This window comes from Branchiostoma floridae, chromosome 18 (genome assembly GCF_000003815.2).
Source record: "Branchiostoma floridae strain S238N-H82 chromosome 18, Bfl_VNyyK, whole genome shotgun sequence".
NCBI lineage: Eukaryota > Metazoa > Chordata > Leptocardii > Amphioxiformes > Branchiostomatidae > Branchiostoma > Branchiostoma floridae.
In genome coordinates this window covers 488,951-512,294 of record NC_049996.1, presented here as the reverse complement: position 1 = coordinate 512,294, position 23,344 = coordinate 488,951, and the positions used below count along the sequence as shown (strand labels likewise).

At 40.3% G+C, this 23,344-nt stretch overlaps 2 protein-coding genes across 3 annotated transcripts; one reads left to right on the top strand and one right to left on the bottom strand.

Annotated features, from left to right (window-relative positions):
- LOC118405942 lies at positions 1-16,278 on the bottom strand. Its single transcript, XM_035805794.1, has 15 exons — positions 16,166-16,278; positions 14,967-15,043; positions 12,826-12,877; positions 12,157-12,336; positions 9,425-9,465; positions 8,524-8,671; positions 8,213-8,238; positions 7,134-7,196; positions 6,173-6,250; positions 5,560-5,611; positions 4,959-5,138; positions 4,633-4,673; positions 2,093-3,755; positions 751-946; positions 1-140 (listed from the first exon to the last, which is right to left on the bottom strand). Exons 2-13 carry the CDS (start codon positions 15,036-15,038, stop codon positions 3,585-3,587), a joined length of 1,104 nt encoding a protein of 367 aa, XP_035661687.1. The 5' UTR covers positions 15,039-15,043; positions 16,166-16,278; the 3' UTR covers positions 1-140; positions 751-946; positions 2,093-3,584.
- A 166-nt stretch (positions 16,279-16,444) lies between these two features.
- Positions 16,445-20,782, top strand: LOC118405675 (putative lipoyltransferase 2, mitochondrial). 2 transcript variants are annotated; one of them, XM_035805276.1, is made up of 4 exons: positions 16,445-16,839; positions 18,063-18,143; positions 19,393-19,523; positions 20,145-20,782. In XM_035805276.1, exons 1-4 carry the CDS (start codon positions 16,601-16,603, stop codon positions 20,420-20,422), a joined length of 729 nt encoding a protein of 242 aa, XP_035661169.1. In that variant the 5' UTR covers positions 16,445-16,600; the 3' UTR covers positions 20,423-20,782. The 2 variants fall into 2 exon arrangements, with proteins under 2 accessions (XP_035661169.1, XP_035661170.1); XM_035805277.1 differs by lacking the exon at positions 18,063-18,143.
- The last annotated feature ends 2,562 nt before the right edge of the window (positions 20,783-23,344 follow it).

Here is a 23,344-nt window from a genome sequence, read left to right as displayed (position 1 = left end):
AGGTATACTGGAAACCTGTGACGTCAGCCTCGTGACCCCGCCCCACAGGATCCACCCTCACGGGCTTGGGTAGTGGTACGGTCCGGACGGTCAGCTGGGAAGTGACGTCACTTACGGCAAGGCCTGTGTCTTGGTAATATCTGAAAATGAAGATAAAAAGTTTGACTACGGAATATAGAAAAGCAAAACGATGCATCGACAGTGCACACACACAAACACACTTACGTACACGAGCATACATGAATACGAGATTAGACAGAGAGGGACATTCCCTAAAATTTCCTAGTTCCCATGTTTTCCAAATGTGTTATTCAACATATCAGGGTCGGCTAGTACAACGAAATTCAGTGTCAACATGATGCCAGTTGAACCTGTAAAGGGAATATTGTCAGAAGCTAAAGATGCCAACCTTGTCATAATTGTCTCTGTCTGTTTATTTGTTTCTTCGCAACACACCAGTTTTGTGCGGTAAGAAATGGTTGTGGTGGGGTTGGAACTGGCCCAGTGAAGCCTTGTAGCGCCTGTACTTCTGGCCCAGCGTAGTGTAAGGTTTGATACACTCACACCGCGGGATGGACCGGTACCATACTCAGCGTGTGCACTGCCTGCACACTTAGTACACAAGTGTCGCTATGGGCTTCCGTACTGAGGGAAAGTTGTAACGTCCCTCTCTCATAAGCACAGCATTGGGGCCATCCCGGAACCTTTGAAGTCAACAACACTATAAACCACAAGATGAGAATGTCCCACCTGCCATGTGTTGTATCTGTGACCCTCTGTAGCACGAAGTGGTTGGAACAGTCCATCACGTCCCCAGGGCCCCAGGCCTCGTTCCCGGGACTCCACGGCTCGTGGTGCACGCTGGCGATCAGGCAGAATGACGCGGACAGCAGTGCTGCCATGGAAACCAGGCTGAACGTCTGACTTATCTGCATGTTTTCAGGGTCTGTGAAAGGTTTGATATGAATGTTAGAACTTTGTTTCAAGCTAAAAAGACATGTAAAGTCATGGGAAATTTAAACTGACCTTCACTCAGTCAAGATGGGCGGTGATATCGACTTGCGACAACCTTTGACTCATTCGTGACGTCACACATGTATGAAGTCATGAGTTAGATAACTGAAGACTGAAACTATGAGACTTATTCGAAAATCCAATTTTTGGAGTAGGCGAACAGTTTAGATTCTTCATGCAAGTTTTCTGAATCAGAATAACTTTTAAAGTAAGATTCAAACATGGTTTTAGGTTTCGTCCATGCATCCGTGTAAAGAAATTTCATTTGCGCGCATACGTGACAATCACAGCTACAAAAAAGAAACTTTATGATTCCCGTGTGGGGAAATGTAAGGTATTGAACGATTATATACTTTTTCACTTAACTACAAGAGAAGTCCAAATGCTTTGAATATATGATTGATAAATCAGTTTTACGTCCCGAATAGCTACTACAATGTTCAAAATGCACAAAAACGGTTCATATCAGTTTAATACACCTTTAAAATGATAAAGTGAACGAAAAAAATGTACCACAAGTATGAAACAAAAGGACGACAAACGCCTGTATTGTACCTTACCGTAGAATGGAAGCTGTAACCAAGGAGGTTATATTCAGAATATAACCTCCTTGCTGTAACTTAAGTCCGCTATACTCTATTCTGTCCTGAAAAGGCTAAGTTAACGTGCTTCAGCGAAGCGTTGTATGATTGCCCAGTTCAAACTAATTGTTCTAAGTAAGATATCTGACAACAGTGCAGAGTTTTATATCCCTATAACTTTTTGGTTGCGTAAGTCATAGAAATTGTTGTGTAAGTCATTGTCGCTGTTGTATAAAAGTAGCATCTCTCAGCGCAGATATAATAATAAGTGGATAGCTTAATCTACATCTACAAAGTACATGTTCCTTTCCGAGGGCCAATAGTAGTATGTAATAGTATATAGAAAAGTATATTCTATGCATACAGAACGGCACTGTCTTTCACATTCTTTTACTATTAATACAGAATAACGATGTTGATAAGTGGATCAAACAATCTTCTAATATGAACTAGTGTGGAATACAATCTAAGTTACTTATAACAAAGAAAAACAATACCTTTCGATGTGTACGAGGTTCAGGTTGTATGAAATAATATCGAAACGAATATGAAAATTATGAAGCACGCAAAAGACTCCCTCCACCACCAGTGTGTGACTTCTCAGATGTGTTGTTGTTTGTGTGTGGGCACAAACTTACTGCGACACCGGATATGATAAAATGAAGGACCCGTTAAAAACACTTGACAAATAGAAGATCACAAAAAACAATCACGTGACTCAGAGATGACGTCATGCGTCCTTGACACAAGTATTGGACACTATTGGACACTGGCTTTAGAACAATGCTTGATGGGAAGTGGTCATATAACTGGGCGCGGCACAAACCAAAAACACATTAAATATCACATATAATTCTTATAATTTTCAAATCATATGGTCATAATTTTTGTGCTCATACTGATTTGGTTGTATGGATGACATCCTCTAGGTACCCAAACACTGACAAGAGCGTGCGAAAAAAATGTTCATTCATGTCATTGTAAATTGAGTGGTCAGGAGGGTTGCATTTGCGTAACCTTTCTGAAGATGGTTTGCCAAGCAATACATTCTTTTGTTCTTTGCTATTTTACATATTCTTCTTTTGCTTTGGAAAACTTTACTTATCAGTATCTAATTTCCGATATTTCCGTTAAAATCACGCCATATATTTACTCATTTCACAATTTCTTTGCATGATTAATAGAATTGACCCGTTTTATTTTCACAAAACGAAAATGGACGCCCTCGTGGATGTCATTCTTATGTAACGTTAAACAAAGTTCCATCAGATACACAGTGCATTCAGATACACATTGCAACATAGTATTATCATTGCGTCATCAGCACAAGTTGTTTTGTACCAAACACGCTGAAACCAAGACCACTGAGGCGTTTCACACTGAACAACACTTAAGGGGAGCGAATAAACACTTGAGACACTTGAGATAGTTGAGATTCCTTCACACATCCTTCATTTCCGACAAGAACACTCACGGTGACAGGAGCTGTTTTGACACGGCAAGTTGAAGTTGCTTACGAAGGTCAATGTTACATATATGCTATTATGTGTTAGGCCACAAGGTGGCGCTATTCTCTACCGTAGCAAATATACAAAAAAAGGGTAAGTCTCCCCATTTAATGTAAAAGCTTCTAAAAATATTTCCTCGTAAATGTAAGTTTTACTTACAGCTAAGAAATGATAAAGACAACTCTGATTGACTGTGAGTGAACGTATAGTCTGTACATGTTTTGTTTACATCTGTAATACCGGTTTCATCTATACGACTTATATAACGATGCTTAAAGGTTATGCAAAGTACATGTATAACATGTATTCAACTTAACGACTACTGAAAGGTTGCGGAATGGTCAAACCATAGTTTCATTGACTTTTACGACACATCGTAAACACTGCTGAAATACTTCCCCGTCTTTTAAGCTTTCTTTCCGTAGTTCGGAAAGTCTACTTAAATATACGGTTTCGTGCTGTGATGCACCTCTCCTTTCCTTTACACTGAGTTTGTGAATGCCACCAACTCTTGTCGGTCCATCCTAAAAAGGTGGTAGTCCCCTTCCTCAGTGATGTTCTTAGCGCCATGTCTCTTGTAAAACCTGACGGCTATCTCGTTCCAACTCAGGCAAGCCCACTGCATCATGTTACAGTGGTTTTCCACGCCGATCTGATGTGAGAAAAGAGTTCTGTAAACCACAGTTTGAATGTGCAAAAAAATGGAAGCAACTGCAGTTTTGATAGAAGTTGCAAGGTGGTGCAACTTTGAGCTCAATCTTTGGTTTGCTAATACATATCAAGCAACGTACTAATCACATGTGCATAATAAAATTAACTTTTCGGTCTATCAGGGAATGGTCTAGTGCGAGCGCGAAAAATTAACAAGACCATAGCGCTCTCAGTACGAAAGATACAAAAATCAGAAGGCCTGCTGTAGTACCAAGGCTAGTCGCTAGGAAGCTTATAATTGACCTTGGCAATCATCTTCTCAAGATCTATCCCCTTGCCAAATAATATCATAACCAGAGGTTCTAAAGTTATGCTGACAACTAGTGGTGCGTACCTAAAGCCCGGAATTGGAATTGGACCTAAAAATGTTTAGGTCCAAGTCCAAAAAAAAACCTAAATGTCCGGAGCCAAGTCCGGACTTGCAAAAAGCAATCTGTCACTTGCATTCCCTTATTTTGTTCTAAACCATCTAAAACCTTCCACAGACAGTGATTTGCTGTGTTTACACTAGCTGTATATTATTTTCATGCATTTTTCACATTGCATTTCAATTCATGCTAACGTGCAATTTTATATGCACCATCCCCCCTCCCCCTAAAAAAATGCAGATAATATGCAGTGATGGGTTCAGGTCCGGACTTATAAGTCCAGACCTGAACCTGAACTGCTGGACCTGAATCTGGACCTGAACCTGAAATTGAGTTTAGGTACGCACCGCTACTGACAACAGGTATCATGCACACACACACACACGCACACAGGCAGGCCCAAAACAATACCTTCTTTTTTTCATGGAGGTAACGAGTATATAGACGAACCTTTGCTACTTCCTTCATGAGAGATGTGCCGATACCACGACCTGAGGGCAATAGAATGATACAATCTAGTTTATTCTGAAATGCCTAACAAGAAATTAATGGGTACGGCTGCATCACCTTTATCCACGGGGTGACCTATATCCGTGATTTCTGAGAGCAGGATACTTAGGAATGTTATAGGAATAATGTCATTTGAAACCACTGTCAATTGATATCCCGAAATACCTGTTTTGTTTTACATATGACGGTAGATTGCCATTTGCCATTGATGTTTAGCGCGTTAGTACATCAATAATGTTTCTGTGTAGATGCAGAATACACTTCACCTCTGTACGACGGCTCTACGTAGAAATCTTCCAGATACATGACTCTGCGCACGAATGGAGAGTAGCAGTAGTAGTACATGGCATAGCCGACCAGCCTGGCTTCACCACCTGCAGTACTCGGAACTTCCGCTACGAGCGCCATGAAGTAAGGGTCGTCCCTGAACGCGTCTTCTCGCAACGCTGAGAACCACAGAGAACCGTGAAAACCATTTGAACCCTTTGCACACATGTGGGGTGAATTAATGTATACAAGCTCCATACATTTACCAACACAGAAGGATTGAAAATACAAAAAAATGTTACATCTATCAGTCCCAGAGGTCAATTTGAAGGACCCTTAAATTGAAATCACAATGGAGGTTGCAAAGTTGCGAACTTTACTGGTCCTGCGATTTGATATTGAGGTAGGGAGATAATAGAGTGTTTGCGGTAGTTTTAAGTTACATTGTAAATACTGTAAAGTTGCATACTATAGTCACATACTATAAAGTGAGAGAAACACCAATAGTTTTGAGTTCGCGGTGAACATAGATTAGAACCATCGCGAAACTTTCAAGAATTACAGTAGCTTGTTTAAACTTCAGCTCCCTACTACATGTACCTTCTTCTGTCACAGTCTCTCTGTCGCCCTTTCCCTGATGCGCTGCTAGCTCCTGCGTTGAAACAAATCACACATATTATTATATGTAACGTTATGAATGAATTGATACACCGTTCATCAATTTTACAATCAAGTCAGTTTTGATTCTGCAGTATGCTAGCATCAACATTAAAGATGGTATCTCACTGAACCACTCCAAATTCCGCCAGAAATGTGCACCACCAAGTTTGCAAATTCACGCAAAATTCTCCCATTGCGACAACACTAGCATTTGCGTCTGAAGCTCAAATGAGTAGGTTTCTGCAAACAGCACTGAATTAAAAACCAATACATAATTGTTTTTAAAAAGAATCAAAAAGAGATTTGTAGCAATAAAAGTACAAATGTATGTTTAGTCATACAGGTAAACTTTTGCGCCCATTTGTGACATTTTTTGAATTGCAGGTTGTTGTTTTTTTAGTGCCCACGCTTCTTTGCGAATGCCTGGCGCAATTTGGCACGGAGGGACACCAGCTTAAGAGTCAGCAAAACCCCATATACATGTCTATCAAAGGTACTTCGATTTGTAATGATCATCAGACTATCAGTGATACGTGTATGTGCTGTATACTACCTTTATTATACGCGCCATGTCTTTGCAGTCGTCAGGACGGGCAGGGCGAATGGTGAACTCTTCGGACGCCATATTTGCCTAGAAGAAGTGAATTTGGGGTTGGATGAAATCGATCTCTCTAAAGTTAAAATGAAGCAAGCCTTGCTGTGAATCTACTAATGACATAGATAGAAACAATAGTGAACAGACGATGATTATACTGATATTCTGCATAAGGCATAGCATGCAAGGGGGTATTGGGCAATAGTACCCTACATAAATAGTGAGTTGCACAACAGTTCTTTATACCAGTCACATTTGGCGAAAATCGATCGGACGACGATTCTGTGGCAATCGCCCGAGCCTCACTTATAATCTTAACTTTATTGCACAACAATTGTACAAGGTACAAGTATGGCTTATATGTGACAGGGATGGTTTTCAGGTGAAAAATACGCACAAACCTCTGTCGATCTTAAATATGGCCGATCTTCCATCGACACGCCCGAAGATGGTGGATAATGTGTAACAAGGGTATAAGCAAACTCTAGCTCCTCATGAATTATGCAAATCACGTCCTGATTTCCATAACGAATCTAACATTAAGTTGGCCTTAATCGCAGTTACCTACAGGTCAAATACCATATTAAAATTCATGCATCCGCTCTTGCCTTACCCTGTTTCAAAGACTGCAACAGAAACGCCCCCTGCAGTTCCATAGAAAGCTGATAGAGATCTACCCTCACATCAAGAGATAATCCATCCAGGTATTCTCCAGTGATCAGTGTTGAAATACGGAAACACACACGTACACACATCCACTGCCGAAGACATAATTTTCTTGGCGAAGGTAAAGTAATACACACTTAGTTGTGGGGCCAAATTCACCACCGATACCGATATGACATCTATTACTTTCACACTTTTGCCTATGAAACCACGATAGGCAGTTTACGTGAGATGTGCATTGTATATGGCTTACCGTCAGAGTTGATGATACCGAAAATAAAGTTCCAAAACCACTTCCGGAATTCCACTCCCCTAGACGTTAGAAGACCAACTCTGGCAACTTGAATTGGACAGTTTTACTTACAAACGGGGGTGTACCAGGGAGGGAAATATATGTAGCAAAGGAGGTTGATAAAAATGTTGACAAGTTATGTTTATTCTAAGAATTCGTGCATATATCTATTTGCATTATATCTTTGTATTTGATCTCTCTATACGCCAATGATAAAAATGTTTAGCACTTTCTTCAAACTTACACCCTACGTTCCCTGCCATGCATATGGTACATTCCTGTCCACCCTTTGAACTATAGTACAGTATTATGCTGTTACAGCTCTATTTATCAATTAAGAGATTTGAATCTTAAGCTAAGAATGTCAAGAAGAAGAGTAAATTAATAGCCTGAGTATCATCCGTATTCTACCGGGGCTCCTTACACTCGCTACCCCTAAAAAATATTTTTTTAGGGAAGTGAGTGTAGGGAACCCCGGTAGAAATAGGATGGTACCCAGGCTAGTAAATTAAAGCATGAGGAATAGTATTATGTGGTGAAATGAGCACTTCTGTGTATCTGGCTTTTATTCGTATGTACTATTTGACATTCTAACTCATACTTGAACTTTTGACCCTAGAAGTAGAAAAGGGCAGTGTGAGTGTGGTATGTAGGCACTGTTATGTGGGTCATTTGAGTGTAGCCTGATTTAAGCAAGCTTCTATACAGCCCGCCCGACATTGCTGGCCAGTTACAGCCCTGGACAGCGGAGTTTGTGTTACACAGACTAATTTGAGTGACATCCAGTCGTCCATAATTCATTGTGCTTGATGAAAAGAGCTAAGGGAATTCCTTTGGCATAATGAACCTGTAAATACTGTACATGGCATCTGTCTTCTCTGTTACAACCAGTGGAAATTTAATATAAGTTTAGCTCTTCAGGGAGCTAAATTGGTTCAAGATTACTTTTCATTTTTAAAACTTAATATGTACGTTAACTCAATTTATTTGGACAACATGTTTTGTGTTATCTCGATGGAATTCAAAAAAGAAAAGGTAGCTATTACTAATATCCAAGCAGATGTTGGGAGGCGATATTGTCACATTTTGCTAGCTACCTGTTTCAGATACAAACAGTGCATGGTTAATTAATCTCTCTAAGCAGAGGTTAGGCTTTGGCTGTTTACTCGGCCAACTCGGTTAACACTAGAAGCCTGATACAAATGTTTAAAATATGTAAAAAAAAACTGCCCGTGAGTACCTAATTAAACTGTTCGGAAGGCAGTTTGTAAAAGAAACGGGAAGCTTAAAAATGTGACAATTTTGCTCCCAACATCTGCTTGGAGATTGAGCTATTTGCCAGCAAATGCTGCTAATTCCTCTCGGTCCATCCTGAAGAGGTGCCATTTCTCGTCCACAGTGACGTCCTTGCTGCCATGTTTCTTGTAAAAGTCGATAGCGACGTCGTTCCAGTTGAGACAAACCCACTGCATCTTGTTACACCTGTGTTTCACTCCGATCTAGAACAAGGTAATAAAGTTTTTGTGAATTTCTTATTGCCATTTTAGTCCTGAGCTCTAGATGTCAAAGATGTGCTGACAAGCTGTCCACAGACTATACTAAACTAATTTCAGGAAGGGGGTGTCCATCTGAAGAGCTGCAGTACCTGAAAATACTGCTAGGGGGGCCCAAAATTGCAATGTGTTTGGTTTGCTTTGGTTTGGTTTAGTTATACAGATCTCCATTAGTGACTGATATGTCACTATTCTTCCTGGAGTCCGGGTGATTTGTAGAGAATCACCAATTCTAGACGGAAGGATTTTGCACCATCACACACCGCACCATCGCACATGTGGGGGTTCTTTAACGTGCCTGGGGTATGGCTCTCCCCAGACACGGGACCTCCATTTATTTTACGTCCTATCCGAGGGACGGCCCTAGCCGAAGCTAAGTACCGGGTACTCATTTTCACCTGAGTAAAGTGAGGAAAGGCGTGTAAAGTGCCTTTCCCAAGGGCACAAGACCGGTAACAAGACAGCCGGATTTGAACCCGAGACCTCTCGGTCCCGAGCCGAACACACTGCCACTGCGCTATGCCCAATGTGTCTTGGGGACCTCAATAATTCTCCACATATCAAAATTCATACGAATCAAAATTAAAGCACTTGTCTTAATGTACAAATCGATATATAGGACATTGAAAGCAACCAAAATTTGTCAAAATTGTGTTTTTTTACTTTTGTACACCAAAAAATTATTTGTTGACATCTGACCTTTGCGACTTCCCTCATAATGGAGGTCCCAATGCCTCGACCTGTGGTGGAGAAATGTAAAAATAATACACAAGATCATAGCCCCTGAATAAATACATGCACAATACATTGATGACAATAAGAGTTTTCTTCCTAAAGACGGGAAGAGGGGCCCTGCAACCTCAAGCTCCAACCATGTGCCCCTTACCTCTGCCAAGTATGAAAATCAGATTGACCAGTATTAACGGGGGCCGCCCTAAGACGGTCCCCGTCGTAAAACGGAACGGATTTTTTGCTGATCTTATTATCCATAAGTACACCGTGTTTGTTGCCACTGACTATGCTGATTACAAAGGTAAATAAACCAAGTCCATGCACACAGCTTTAATTTGCATTCCAAGTATACTTTAACATATTTACTTCATGTTTTTTAAAAAACAGAATTCTAACAGTAATGTTGACAGTGCTAAATCACTGCGGTCACCGGCCTCTGCGTATTGGCAGCTCGTGTCGCTAACTATACGAACTCTTTCAAGCAGTCACACAACTGCCATGATACACATAAATACAAAAGCTCCATAAAACTCCATGAATATGGGTCTTCAAATTTCTGTTGAGTAGAAAAGCAACCAAAAGGAAGCGACATAAACATTGCCACCATTGTACTCCCGAGGGAGTGTGGCCGTGAAGGTGACAGACTAGAGTACGCTCCAAGATTTATTTGACTGTAACAAATGATTCGTGCTGTCTATGAAAATAAGACTTGATAGAGAGATGTAGATGATATTTTCATATGATCAGACCGAGTTTTGTTGATGTTAGCGGTGTCTTTTTTTCGTAATGGTTTTTTTAGTCGGGCATTCACAATCAGTGCATTCAGCCCATTGCCCGTAAAAACATGAGCTGGATTGTTCTAGGTACAGCCTTCGTCATGTGAGACAAGAAGTACATACAGTCACGATTTTACTGTCAAAAGAAAGCTAAAATATCATATTATTAATTTTTTTCTGTGTACTTAAATTTACCACTTACTTCTGAAGAGAGCAAAATGTAAAAAAAAGCGTACCGAGTTAGGCACACTGTCCAGCGTAGCACAAAATTGGAAGGTTACATACACGAAATTGTCTCACAGTGTTTGCCGCTTGTAACATGCAGCGAGAAAGGTTCATGAACCACATGAATGCATTTCTTATTCAAGTATGTTGTTCAAATCTATGTGTAAAAAATTCAGTCATCAAAATTTGACCACTCTCAGACAACTAGCGATGGAGCGCCATGACTTTGAGCGCAAGAAAAAGCGTACCGTGTTGGGGCACCTCCCGTTACTAGTATTATGAGGTCTGTCACATGTGGCCACAGTCTTCACTTGTGAAATATCAAAGAGGCCATAGAAAACCTAGCACTATCTTTAGAAACTCAAGTTTCAAAAATACAAATCTTGACACAACAAATGTATATATTAAGAACTTCTGAAGGTCTTGTACAACTAAAGATACATAAAAGTTTACATACATACATATTAGATCTTAACATAGTCATATACAAAGTGTATTGTATAACATTTGTACTGATAAACTTACAAGACTGGTACAATCAAACCTGCACATTGATGACCTGTGACCTCTAACATACATTACTTAAGGACCACCTGGCCAATGTGACAACTATATGGTGGTCTTGTACATTATTTTTCCCATTGACACATTGTCAATCATTAAGAACCTTGTCTATAATGACCACCTGACCACCTGGAAAATATCCTATTACACTCGTTCTCATTGAAATGTCGAAAATGGCATTTTTTTGGTCGAAAATAGATCGGCTTTATTTTCACTGAAAACTACTTGGTTGTTTGGGAAAATTCCTCTTTTAACCATAGCCAAAAAATGGCAACTTATTATTTTCGGTCCCATTGATAATACATTACAGGGCATGTAACAAACGTTACCGGTAACGTTTGTTACAACAGTAGACTTTACCCTGTTTTCTTCAAAAGGACGTACCTTATTGACTACATCATTTAGGTATAAGTGGATGTCCCTAGGGACATTTGAAAAGTGGGTAGCTTTTTTACACCAGGTCAAATAGAAAGCTTAGACAGCATCGAACAATGGTAACGTTTGTTACAGTCATCTCTGTACAACATTTTGTTAAGCATGGTGAGATACAAATGACAGTCACCAACCCTTTCTTGTTTCTTTAGAAAGCCAGAAAAACTGTACAGCGTCACAAAAACGGCCATTTCTAGTCTTATACGTGCATAATATAACCGTGGCAACCATCGTACTAGTGGTGGTAACGTTTGTTACAGAATCTGGCGACAGGCATAAACCACCTCACACAGCTTCCAAGATCAGTGACAGGAGCGATCTGACGTGATCGGGCAGAGGGCCTGGGTAGCTGGTTTCACCTGCCGAACAATCATTCTGGGAACTGAATTGTTACATTTTTGGCTACTATTTGAATTCTTTGTTTCTTCTCAGGCGACAGCCATTTTTTTAGGGTGTGAAATCCCACCCGTGGCTATAATAATCTTCTAATTCATCAACCTCTACGAATGTTGTGGTGCATCTTTTGTAAAACATTACAGGGGTTGTGGAAAAATGAAGGAACCAGTGATGTTGTCTATAATTTGCTCCATATCAAGGCGTAAAGTCAGGCGACAGCATTTCGACATTTAAATGAGAACGAGCCATTAGTCTCCTTGGCCAGCTTTGACTGTATGTCCAATGCTGAATTGTCTAAGACAATACCTCTGTAAGCAGGCTCCACATAGAAGTCCTCAAGATAAATGCCCCTCCCTAACCATGGGCAGTAGCAGAAGTAGTACATGGCATAGCCAATCAGCCTGGTCTCCTCTGTTAAACCTGAGCTCGTCTCTGCTACAAGCGCTCTGTAGTATGGATGGTCTCCAAATGCATCTTCTCGCAATGCTGAAACAATAGATAACTCAATGTAAAAATGAAGTTAACAATGTCTAGTGATTGTCTTCTTGTATTACTGTAAATGCATAAATGTTCGCGTTGGATTCAGATTCGCGGTTTTCGCGGCGGCCATTTCACCGCGAATTTAAAACCACCGCGAACATTTTTCCAGGGCATTAAGATACTACAGTGCATGGTGCTACCGCGAAATTAAAACCACCGCGAAAAGTCCTATTTCCCGCTACCGCGAAATTAAATCCCCGTGAACTTAAATGCCTTTACAGTATCTTCTTGTATTGTCTTCTTCTTAAACTATCAGTAAATTGATCATGTCTTGATATGCTTTCTACTTTACTTTTGACCATGTTGATTTAATCATATTGATGATAATCTCTAGAAACATCGATTTTTATACAAATGTAATATTGGCATGTGCACAGAAAGAAAGAAAAGAATCAACGGGATTGCAAAATGTGCTTTAACAAATTCTGTACTTACATTCTTCAGTCAGGGTAGCTTTTTCAGCCATCTGTTCATACACTGCTAACTCCTGCAGTTAAAGAATACTATCAGTCATTTTACTTACTAGAATAACAATTATCTATATGATATTGTTTAAAGAGACACTAATGATAAGACTACTACATTTTGTATTGACGTACTGTTTTCTGCTTGAGTGATTTCTGTTTAAGTAAAACTAACGCTGGTTCACCTTTATTTGTGGGGTAACCTATATCCGTTGCATTCAACATTTTAGTATCTAGGGATATCAAGTCGATGGGCAGTGGTTTCAAATTGTGATGTATTCGAAATATTGCAATTCGAACCACAGTCAGTCAACTTGAAATCTCTAAATGATTTATTTTTAAATACAACGGATATGGGCTACCCTGCGAATAAAGGTGAACCAGCATTATATACACCTTTCTCACGCGGCGGCCATGATAGATCGAAGACGAGGTCAATGAGGCAAACAGACAAAACTTATTTCTAAAATCAGCTGCCATTTAGATTTCCCACAAACCACACAAATTTTCACAATATAAGATCAAATAATAAATATAATAACTAGTGTTATGCACCGAAAGATGTAGCAATTTAGAGTATCATAGTCTGACCCCATAGTCCCCTAAGAGATGCAAAATAAAAACATTAGTAATGCAAATATTTGACGGACATGCAGCCAAATCTCTTATTGGTCGCTTTCCTAATTGATGGGCTATCATTCGTTGAACTGCTAATTATGATGGATAGTCTTTTGTTTGCCTCATTGAACTCGTTTTAGATCTATCATGGCCGCCGCGTGAGAAAGGTGTATACTACACTCGGCACAAAAAGTTTGGAATATCAACTTTGGTATATCATATTTCCGTTATCTATGGATCAATTTCAATATATTATATATCAATAGAAAGCTTGTGTGATTTTCTTTCCTATGGTATCAAACTTATCATGGTTTTATACACAGAAAACGAGCACAAGGCCTGCTTACCAGGGTCACGAAAAAAAGTGCCCAAATTCCCCTACTTCTGTTCAACACTGTATCGTCCTGTTGATATTGGCGCATGTGTCACTGCTTCAATCAATCCTCTTTTCACTTCACACTTGGTATACGGAACATAAAGGTTGAGTAGAGTATATGTGCCCTTTCGATAGTTGGATGGCAGAATCAAAGCGCGGATGCGGCATGGAGAACCGCACGCTGACAAGTCAAGAGTAACTTTCGGCATTTGGTGGTGGAGGCAGCGTCATGGTGTGGGGCGGTATAACCGCCATAGGAAAAACAAGACTCGTCATCATTCCAGGCAACTCCAATGTGGTGAGATATAGGGACACCATCCTCCATCCAGTAGCAATATTCTACCCTTTCAATATTGGACTAAATGTCAATGCAAGATTACAACACCAGTCCACACAGAGCAAGGACCATTGAATGCTGGAGTACAGTCTTAGGGTGGAATAGCCTTCCTATGGCTTATGGCTAGCACTCGATTGACCACCTCTTGCCATGGTTCGGATTTTTTGCTTGAATAAAGAGTAACAGTAGCTTTGATTGACATGTCCTGTTTATTCAACTTGCCTTCATTCACAAGTCAATACCGACAGAAGAAAATGAGCAGAATGGAGTGATTGACTTTAGTAGGGTAATTTTGGCACTTTATCTTTAGAACCCCCTGTACGTAAGCAGGCCTGGTGCTCGTTCCATGAATTTACACTCTTAAGATACTCTACTCAGATATGCTAAAAAGACACTTGGATGTTCTGTATACCAAACGTTAGGTGAAAAACGGATTGATTGAATCATTGTCACCCGCGGCCATAACAACCGGACGATAAAGTTTTCAACAAAAACGGGGGAATTTGGGCACTTTTTTTTCGTGACCCACTCACGTTAGCAGGCCTAGTGTATGTTCCATGAGTTAACACTGATAATGAGTTTGGTACCATTGGAAAGAAAATCATGCAAGCTTTCTATAGGTATATAATATATTGAAATTGATGCAGAAACAACAGAAATATGATCAACCGAAGTTGATATTCCAAACTTTTTGTGCTGAGTGTAGTAATGGAATGATAACATTTTGTAATACAAGAAGCTGTTTCATTTTCAAAGACATGATTCAACGATGTTCCCCTACCTTTATCATGCGGAGGATTTCTCCACAGTCCTCTGGACGGGCCGCACGTATAACAACGTTCTCTGATGTCATGTTTACTGTGTAAGGCCACAGCAAGTAAATTTTATGGATGACATCAGCGTGCGCATTAATTTTTGCCTGATTTCAGAAAAAAAAACAAGAATTTTTTTCCTCTTCAGGGATGGTCAGATAGACCAAAATAGGCAAACATGTTGTGTTGTAGCCTAATAATCATACTTGTAGAAGTGACACTAGGGAGGTAGCCATGACTATAGGTGCTTGTTGGACAGTTGTGAAAGTACCGCCAATATGGAAGCCATGACAGTCACTGTAGTTGCCAGCTAATGGCAAGTGATGCCAGTGTACCACACTAGTGTCACTTTTACTACACTATTTCAACTTCTTTGATACAGGAATGAATGCCTAGTTAGTTGTGATAATTATGCCACATTTTGTCACTTCAAATCTTGTTATACAATGTTTATGGTGTCTATTTTGAAAATTTAGCCATCTTGTTTTTTTTTACCCATCTTGTTTTTTTTCGCGCTATCTCATTATTTTTGCACTCTGCATAGGATGTCATCCATAAAATTTACTTGCTGTGGCCTAAGGTCGACATAGGAATGAATACATTATTCGATGAAAGTTGTACTGAAAAAATACTGCCACAAGCAATAGAATTGATTATGATCTTAACGTCTGCAATGTATTAAAATCAAGTTAATAGAGGTAAATAGAATATGACGAACAATCAAATATCAACTTGGATGCCATAGTTAAGTTTATCAAGGCCCCAATACACCCCTTTCTAAACTTACACAAAAAGCTTGATTTTCGTACATCATTTTTCGTAACGTTAGCCACTTTATCAATTTCATTGCATAACATAATCATTTGAAATCTAATAATTTATCATCTTTTATGGTGTCATGTCTTTTGCTATGATTGTACATTCATAGGTTGAGCACTGGGTCTAGCCCCGAGAAAAATGGGCCAAACTATCCCATGATCTGTTAATGTTACGCCAGAAGATGACATACCTTTGTGCAAACAAGCCCAGATTTTAGAACCGTAAATATTATTCAAGGAAAGACATCCGAGTTATACATAACTACAGACACAACTACAACACACACAGACCAGAAATGACAGGAAATTTTTCTTAAAAAGCGGCCCAAAATGGAAACCAGAATTCCTACCTGGGCGAATGAACTCTACCCTACTCTAAAACCCTGTGAGAAATGGTTCCCGCCACTTCTAAATTATGACCTTTAACCCAAATAAAGGGACAATCCATTAGAGACTGTTGGATCCAAATTTTCAACAGTATGGAACAAATAGACAAAATAATTACTAATGTTTTCCATACACATACTTTTATTGACATATTTTGATGTAATGAAGGCTCCCTTGAACCTTTAGATTTCTTTGAATATGATTCATCATTATGTTTGTTATTGAACTACCCCTTTAGCTCATTCCTTCCCTTTACGCTTTGTAATTCAAGATGGCTGCCCCCGGTAGAAAAATAGGTCGTCTGCTGTTTTGATCATCAAAAAAGTCGATTTTATGAACATTGTAGATATTTTTGAGCGAAAGCTGTGGTTTAGAATATCAGAAACTTATCTTGAGTCATGAATCGGGTTCTTTACGTGAGGAATTTGGGGAGAATTTCGTACTCTGAGGGTTTGCGGGCGCAGGAACAACTTCAGCGGCAACATTTGGACGGACTGGCCGGCAAAACATCGGAACCAGCGAAAGACACGTTACTTCTGTGTGAACATCACCCGGTTTATACCACAGGGCACAGGACAGGGCAGTATTCGGACTCTGAGGAGGACAGACTCAAGAAATTAGGCGCCGAGTTTCATAGGTAAGGTTAGGATGTTAGGTAATAGTTAGGTAGGTAGGTTCTCAGATAAACCGCTAGGCGGCGCGCGTGAGCTGTCACTACTCTTGTTGTGGTGTAACATTTGTGAACTTTGTTTCAACCTATTAAATCTCATCCAAACTTTCATCACTCTTTCCCGTACATTTTTCTTTTATCATGTAAAAGGAAAATTGTTTAAGTACATGCAAGGATGTGTAACACCCTTGCTATATGTGATGTCAGCAATCGGTCATTCGATCACTCACATTCAATAATGTAACATGCATTGGCATAATACCGGTAGTAAGACTTATACCGGTAGATTAAAAATACTGGAACTTAAAGAGATCTACACATGCAACAATAGTTATTTCTGAGCTGTGCACACTTCAGACATCTAGGTGTCCAATACACCATTTACAAAGCATCGATAACAATGCATTCGAAGACAACAAGGCCAAAAGTTTTCAGTATACTTTTTTTTTAATTTCGGGGTAGGCAGCTCGTCGTGGGACGAACACACTGTCACATTCATTGCCAAATTTATATAGATCATAATTACACATGCTCACGGCACAAGACGAACATGATTCAACAACAATCTTGAATTTCTGTTGGTGACCTACAACTCATGTAAAAGTGTGAAGAACCGTTGCATAATAGCCCGGATCTACGACTGAATGGGCAAAATTGAACGTACGCAGCCATTTTCCCGCCATTTTTATATCTACGCTAGCAGTGAAGTGTTACGTCATAGCGGTTGTGACGGACAGAAGTTAAATGAAAATTCTTGACTGTATACGTCCGTTTTCTCATGACATTTTGTATGCTCATGCAGGTTTATGTTTTATGCATTTATTGACAGAAAAGGAAGGAACATCAGAGGATGTATAAATGTACATAGCGGCAGTTAATTGTGCCGTGTTTCTTCCTACCGGTATTTTGTACCCCCTCCCAACCACGCGCCCGTTCGCCGTGTAATTCCGCGGCGTGTTACAATTACAATATTACGCTTTCAGCAGGACAAGAGTGGCAGAAAAGTTACACAGAAGAAGTGGCAAGGGTAACCTATAACAGCAACATGTAACTGGAGAAAATGATGCGTTGACAATTTGTCAAATCAGTATGGCTAGAGAAATCGTCGTAAACGTACCGGTATTATGATAATAGATGTTAATGTTATAGTGTGTTAATTAAGCTAAATTTGTATGATATTTGCGTTGCAGAACTAACAGAGGGGGACTGATAACATACCATGGCCCAGGGCAACTGGTGGTTTATCCAGTAATAAACCTGGCACATTTCAGGTGGGGAAAGTCTCTGCTTGTCAATATTTATGTTTTATGAAATATAGAAAAAAAGAATGGTTATCTGGCAACTAAGTGTGTGTAGTCCAGCGGTTTTAAGTGACCCGCCTCAAAAGTCTTGGGGTTTAATATGAGAAGAAGGGAGTATAAACAGACAGAAATAAGAGTTCGGAGACCTCATATCTCCATGAAATAATCTGATTATGTAAATGTCTTCCACATTTGCATAATCTGTGCTTAGTTTTGTACACCTGTAAATGACCTACGCAGGTCACTATGTTGATTGTCCTCTCATTCACATCGATGAATTATGGCAATTTCGTTTTAATTATGCAAATTAAGGACTTATTTGCATAATTGGTATCTGATAATGTTCCACCTACCACAAACTACACATATTACGTGTATTTTAGTTCTATAAAGGAAACACTGCAAATACAGATTTTCCTCATTAAATATGCAAATTAAGTGTCAGTTTGCATAATTTGCACTTCATCATGTGCATCTCTGTCTAATCTGCTTACATACCAAATATCTTATAAATTTGTCGTTCCCTTCTTCAGTTATCCTCCTTAGAAGATTTTGACTAAAATGCCCCTGCAGTTCTAGAGCAACCTGCTAGGGGGACCAAATATACACCTCATATCTCTTATGTTACAAGCTATCTGCCATCCAAAAATCAAGACCATAGCACATTCAGTTCAAAATATCCAAAAAATGAATTACTGCTGCAGTACCAAGGTCACATACCAGGGGGCCCAAAATTGACCTTGACCCCTGTCTTCCCAACACCTACCCACAAACCAAATATCATCGTAATCCATAAAGGGGTTCTTGAGTTATGCTCACTACAAAGATCCGGACACACAGACACACAGACAGACACACACACAGATACACCCAAAACTATATCTCCATTTTTCATGGAGATGGAGATAACAATATATACAAATATCTTGACTCCCAGGATTCTAACCTGCACGGATTCTGGGCTGCCAGCTCACAAACCCAGACGCTAAACCGTTTGGCCATAAGGCTTAAAGCCATTTGGCATCGTCAGTTTAGAAGTCCTTGAATTTCCCTGGTACAATGAACCTGTATATACATGTAATACAGACATAGCATCTGTCTTCTCAGTCACAACCAGTGGAAGAATAGCCTATTAGTAAATGTTCATTGATTTCATTTGAGCTAAACTGGTACAAGATCTTTTTCACTATTTTTCACAGTGTAAATCTTGTCTTCCCAGGAAGTCGATGAAGTGGTACATCTGTCAGCTGGAGAAGAGCGTGATCCGCACCTGTCAATCATTCGGTATCCAGGCACAGACGTCACCAGACACGGGGGTGTGGGTTGGGGACAGGAAAATCTGTGCTGTAGGTGAGAGGAACTGTCCATATGTTTCAGTTCAATGGTGAGTTAGTTTTTGGGTTAGGACGTGCCTAATCACCACAACAACTGAGTCTAGTACAGTCAAACCTGTCTATAGCAGCCACTCAAGAGAATAGAAAAAATATGTCCACTATAGACAGGTGGCCACTATATTCTGGTCAATTGACCATAAACAATACTAGTAAGTTATACATGATTTCAGTACCCACTGATCTTTCTCACCAAGTAACATAGTTTACGATCGTCTCAAAATTCAACTGACTCTGCCAAAGTCTACCAAAAATGACTGATACTGACATGCGCAATGTTGGTAAATTCACCGACAAAGACTTGTGCTCTAATGTTTAATCATCAACAATCATAACAAAAACAAATAGAGTGTGGTTTTCTGACCATGGACGGCGTCCCCAAGCCGCCTACTAAGCTTCCACCAAGGATATTTGTCCGTCAAGGTTGACAGATTGGTTTTATATTTTTTCCGTCACATGAAGCGAATTTCCGTCAATTGACGGAAAACCAATGCTGGCTAGAGTCCTGATGGGACCTTTATCTTTACCTTTACCTTTCTACCATTTCTCTAAGCCAGACATTTTTTCCACTTTATTCCAGGAGTCCATGGTAGCAGGTTCATCACCACACACGGCTTTGCCCTGAACTGTAACCCTGACATGACCTGGTTCCGCCACATCGTGCCCTGTGGAATTGTGGGAAAGGGCGTGACCTCGCTGAGCATGGAGCTTGGATATAACATCAAAATCCAAGACGCCATCCCCACAATGGTTGCATCATTCGCTGCACAGTTTGACTGCTCAGAAGTTCTACACTTGGACCAAAATGTACCAACAGGAAGGAATAGTGAGGATGAAGCAAGCTGCAGTACTGTCTGATAAAAGAGGACGCTTTTGATCCATATACTTTCTGTGCTCAGCAGTTCCTAACACTAATAGTGAAGAAAAACATGAAGAAGGGTGTCAATGAGATAGAAGATTGCCTATTTATGTACCAGGGCTGTTTCCAGCTTGAATTTTTTTCGCCCCTCCCATTTTTTGGGAGCCAATGTTGTTAATTTTCCTTGTAAAATCTTCCATTTTAGGCTGATGAAAACATATTTTGATCAATTTCATGTAACATGTTATCTGAAGTTCAGATTTTTGGGACAGATATGGTGGAATTTTGTCCATCCCAACAAGCAAATTTCGGTCTCAGGATAGAAGGACAGATCCTGGAGACAGACATGCTATGTAGCTACCTACGAGGGGCATTCAATAAGTAATGTCCCTGACCCACTTCCAGTTGTCTGATCTAGATGAAATTTTGCATGTGTAATGAGTCATATCTCTATGGGTTATGTTGCAAAAAACAGCTCTGAAATAATTGTGGTTACTGATTTACTGGTGTTTGAACTGAGTCAGGTGTGAAATGGACCAGGTGTGAAATGGAGCAAGTTGAGTGTCGCGCAGTGATCCGGTTTTTGTATTTGAAAGGACGCACACCAAAGGGGACTTTTGATGAAATGAAAAAAACTTATGGTGATGACGCCCCATCATATGACCTTGTAAAACGCTGGCATCCTGAATTCAAACAAGGTCGGAAGTCTGTGGAAACAGCTCCCAGACCTGGTCGTCCCTCTTCTGCCATTATTGAGGAGCTATATCTGAAGACCGTGGATTGATGAATTCCACAGCTGTGATATTCATCACTTAGATGATGAATTCCACAGCTGTGATATTCATCAGATGATGAATTCCACAGCTGTGGAATCATCAATAGTGCTGTGAGATTCATCGATCTACTGATGAATCCAACGCCACTTCCGTCCCTTATACTGGCGATCGGCCGTGGGATTCATCGATCTACTGATGAATCCAACGCCACTTCCGTCCCTTATACTGGCGATCGGCCGTGGGATTCATCGATCTACTGATGAATCCAACGCCACTTCCGCCCCTTATACTGGCGATCGGCCGTGAGATTCATCGATCTACTGATGAATCCAACGCCACTTCCGTCCCTAATACTGGCGATCGGCCGTGGGATTCATCGATCTACTGATGAATCCAACGCCACTTCCGCCCCTTATACTGGCGATCGGCCGTGGGATTCATCGATCTACTGATGAATCCAACGCCACTTCCGCCCCTTATACTGGCGATCGGCCGTGGGATTCATCGATCTACTGATGAATCCAACGCCACTTCCGCCCCTTATCCTGGCGATCGGCCGTGGGATTCATCGATCTACTGATGAATCCAACGCCACTTCCGCGCAATTCCGTCCCTTATACTGGCGATCGGCCGTGAGATTCATCGATCTACTGATGAATCCAACGCCACTTCCGTCCCTAATACTGGCGATCGGCCGTGGGATTCATCGATCTACTGATGAATCCAACGCCACTTCCGTCCCTAATACTGGCGATCGGCCGTGGGATTCATCGATCTACTGATGAATCCAACGCCACTTCCGTCCCTAATACTGGCGATCGGCCGTGGGATTCATCGATCTACTGATGAATCCAACGCCACTTCCGTCCCTAATCCTCGCGATCGGCCGTGGGATTCATCGATCTACTGATGAATCCAACGCCACTTCTGTCCCTAATACTGGCGATCGGCCGTGGGATTCATCGATACAGTCTTGGATTTTACTACTTAGGTTAATTAATGATCTCTATGTCATCAATTTTTTTAATTTTTAGTCTCTCCACAGGGATGGATTTAACAGAGGCTTGATGAATTGCATGGCCGGAATCATTTCTAAAATTTAAAACTTACATACACATACATAAAAATCACTCAAATCTTTAATACCACCCACTACCGCAATGACTGATGGGATAGCTTGGGTGCCATTTTGTTCCTTTGTTTTCAGTCACATGCTGAAGATTTTTGTTCACAAACGAAATTCCCTCTTAATATGCAGACATATGTTACTCAAAAGTAGCGAACAATATGGTAAATTAGGAATTCAATATGTGTAGCAGATTAGCCCTGTTTTGAAATATCGATGGTAGACTAATTAGGACAGTTTTATCATCGAAAAGATATAAGCGACACCATTCTTGTCGTTATATGCTATTAAAATTTTGGGCACTAGTATACCTTGCGATCAAAATGCGTAAATAAACTAACGATATGCTTATGGCTGCCCATTTAGTCCCGGGGTCCCATGATCACTAAAGTGTCCCACGCAGCAAAGAAGCCACACGTATGTTGATATTATTCAGTGGGCCGTGAGGTTTTTCTAGCAAGGAGCTTTTATAAAAGCTTTTAAAGTTTTATAAAAGCTCATTGGATTCAACTCTCCCTTCTATTGCTAAAATAAACTCTCTCAATAATTCAACGATTGAGATCGTTACACTGTCTGAAGTCTTTCTTGTCAGAAATTGGGCCTATACAGGTAGGTGAGAATTCTCAAGTTTCCCTTCAATGACAAGACGAACTTTCCCAGCCAGAAAAGGCCAAGCTTGTTTTTCAATCACTCACAAACAATACTAAACCAACAGACTGTATGCAAGAAAATTTCACTGCTTCCCAATGTTGTGCTTTGTGGCTTGGGTGGTAAGGGATTATGACTTGTTTTGACCAATGCTCCTTTGTTTTTCAATCAATCACAAACAATACTAAACCAACAGACTACTGTTTAATTGATGCTCTATCTCAACTAACTATTCACCTTATGTAAAACAAGCTAAAGCCCCAACAAACCCATTACCAACTAAGTACATTTGGGATGATAACTCCAAACTCAAATTTACAGAGGCATTACAGGATCCTCCGATATAAAAAAAATCTTACAAAAGTTTACTG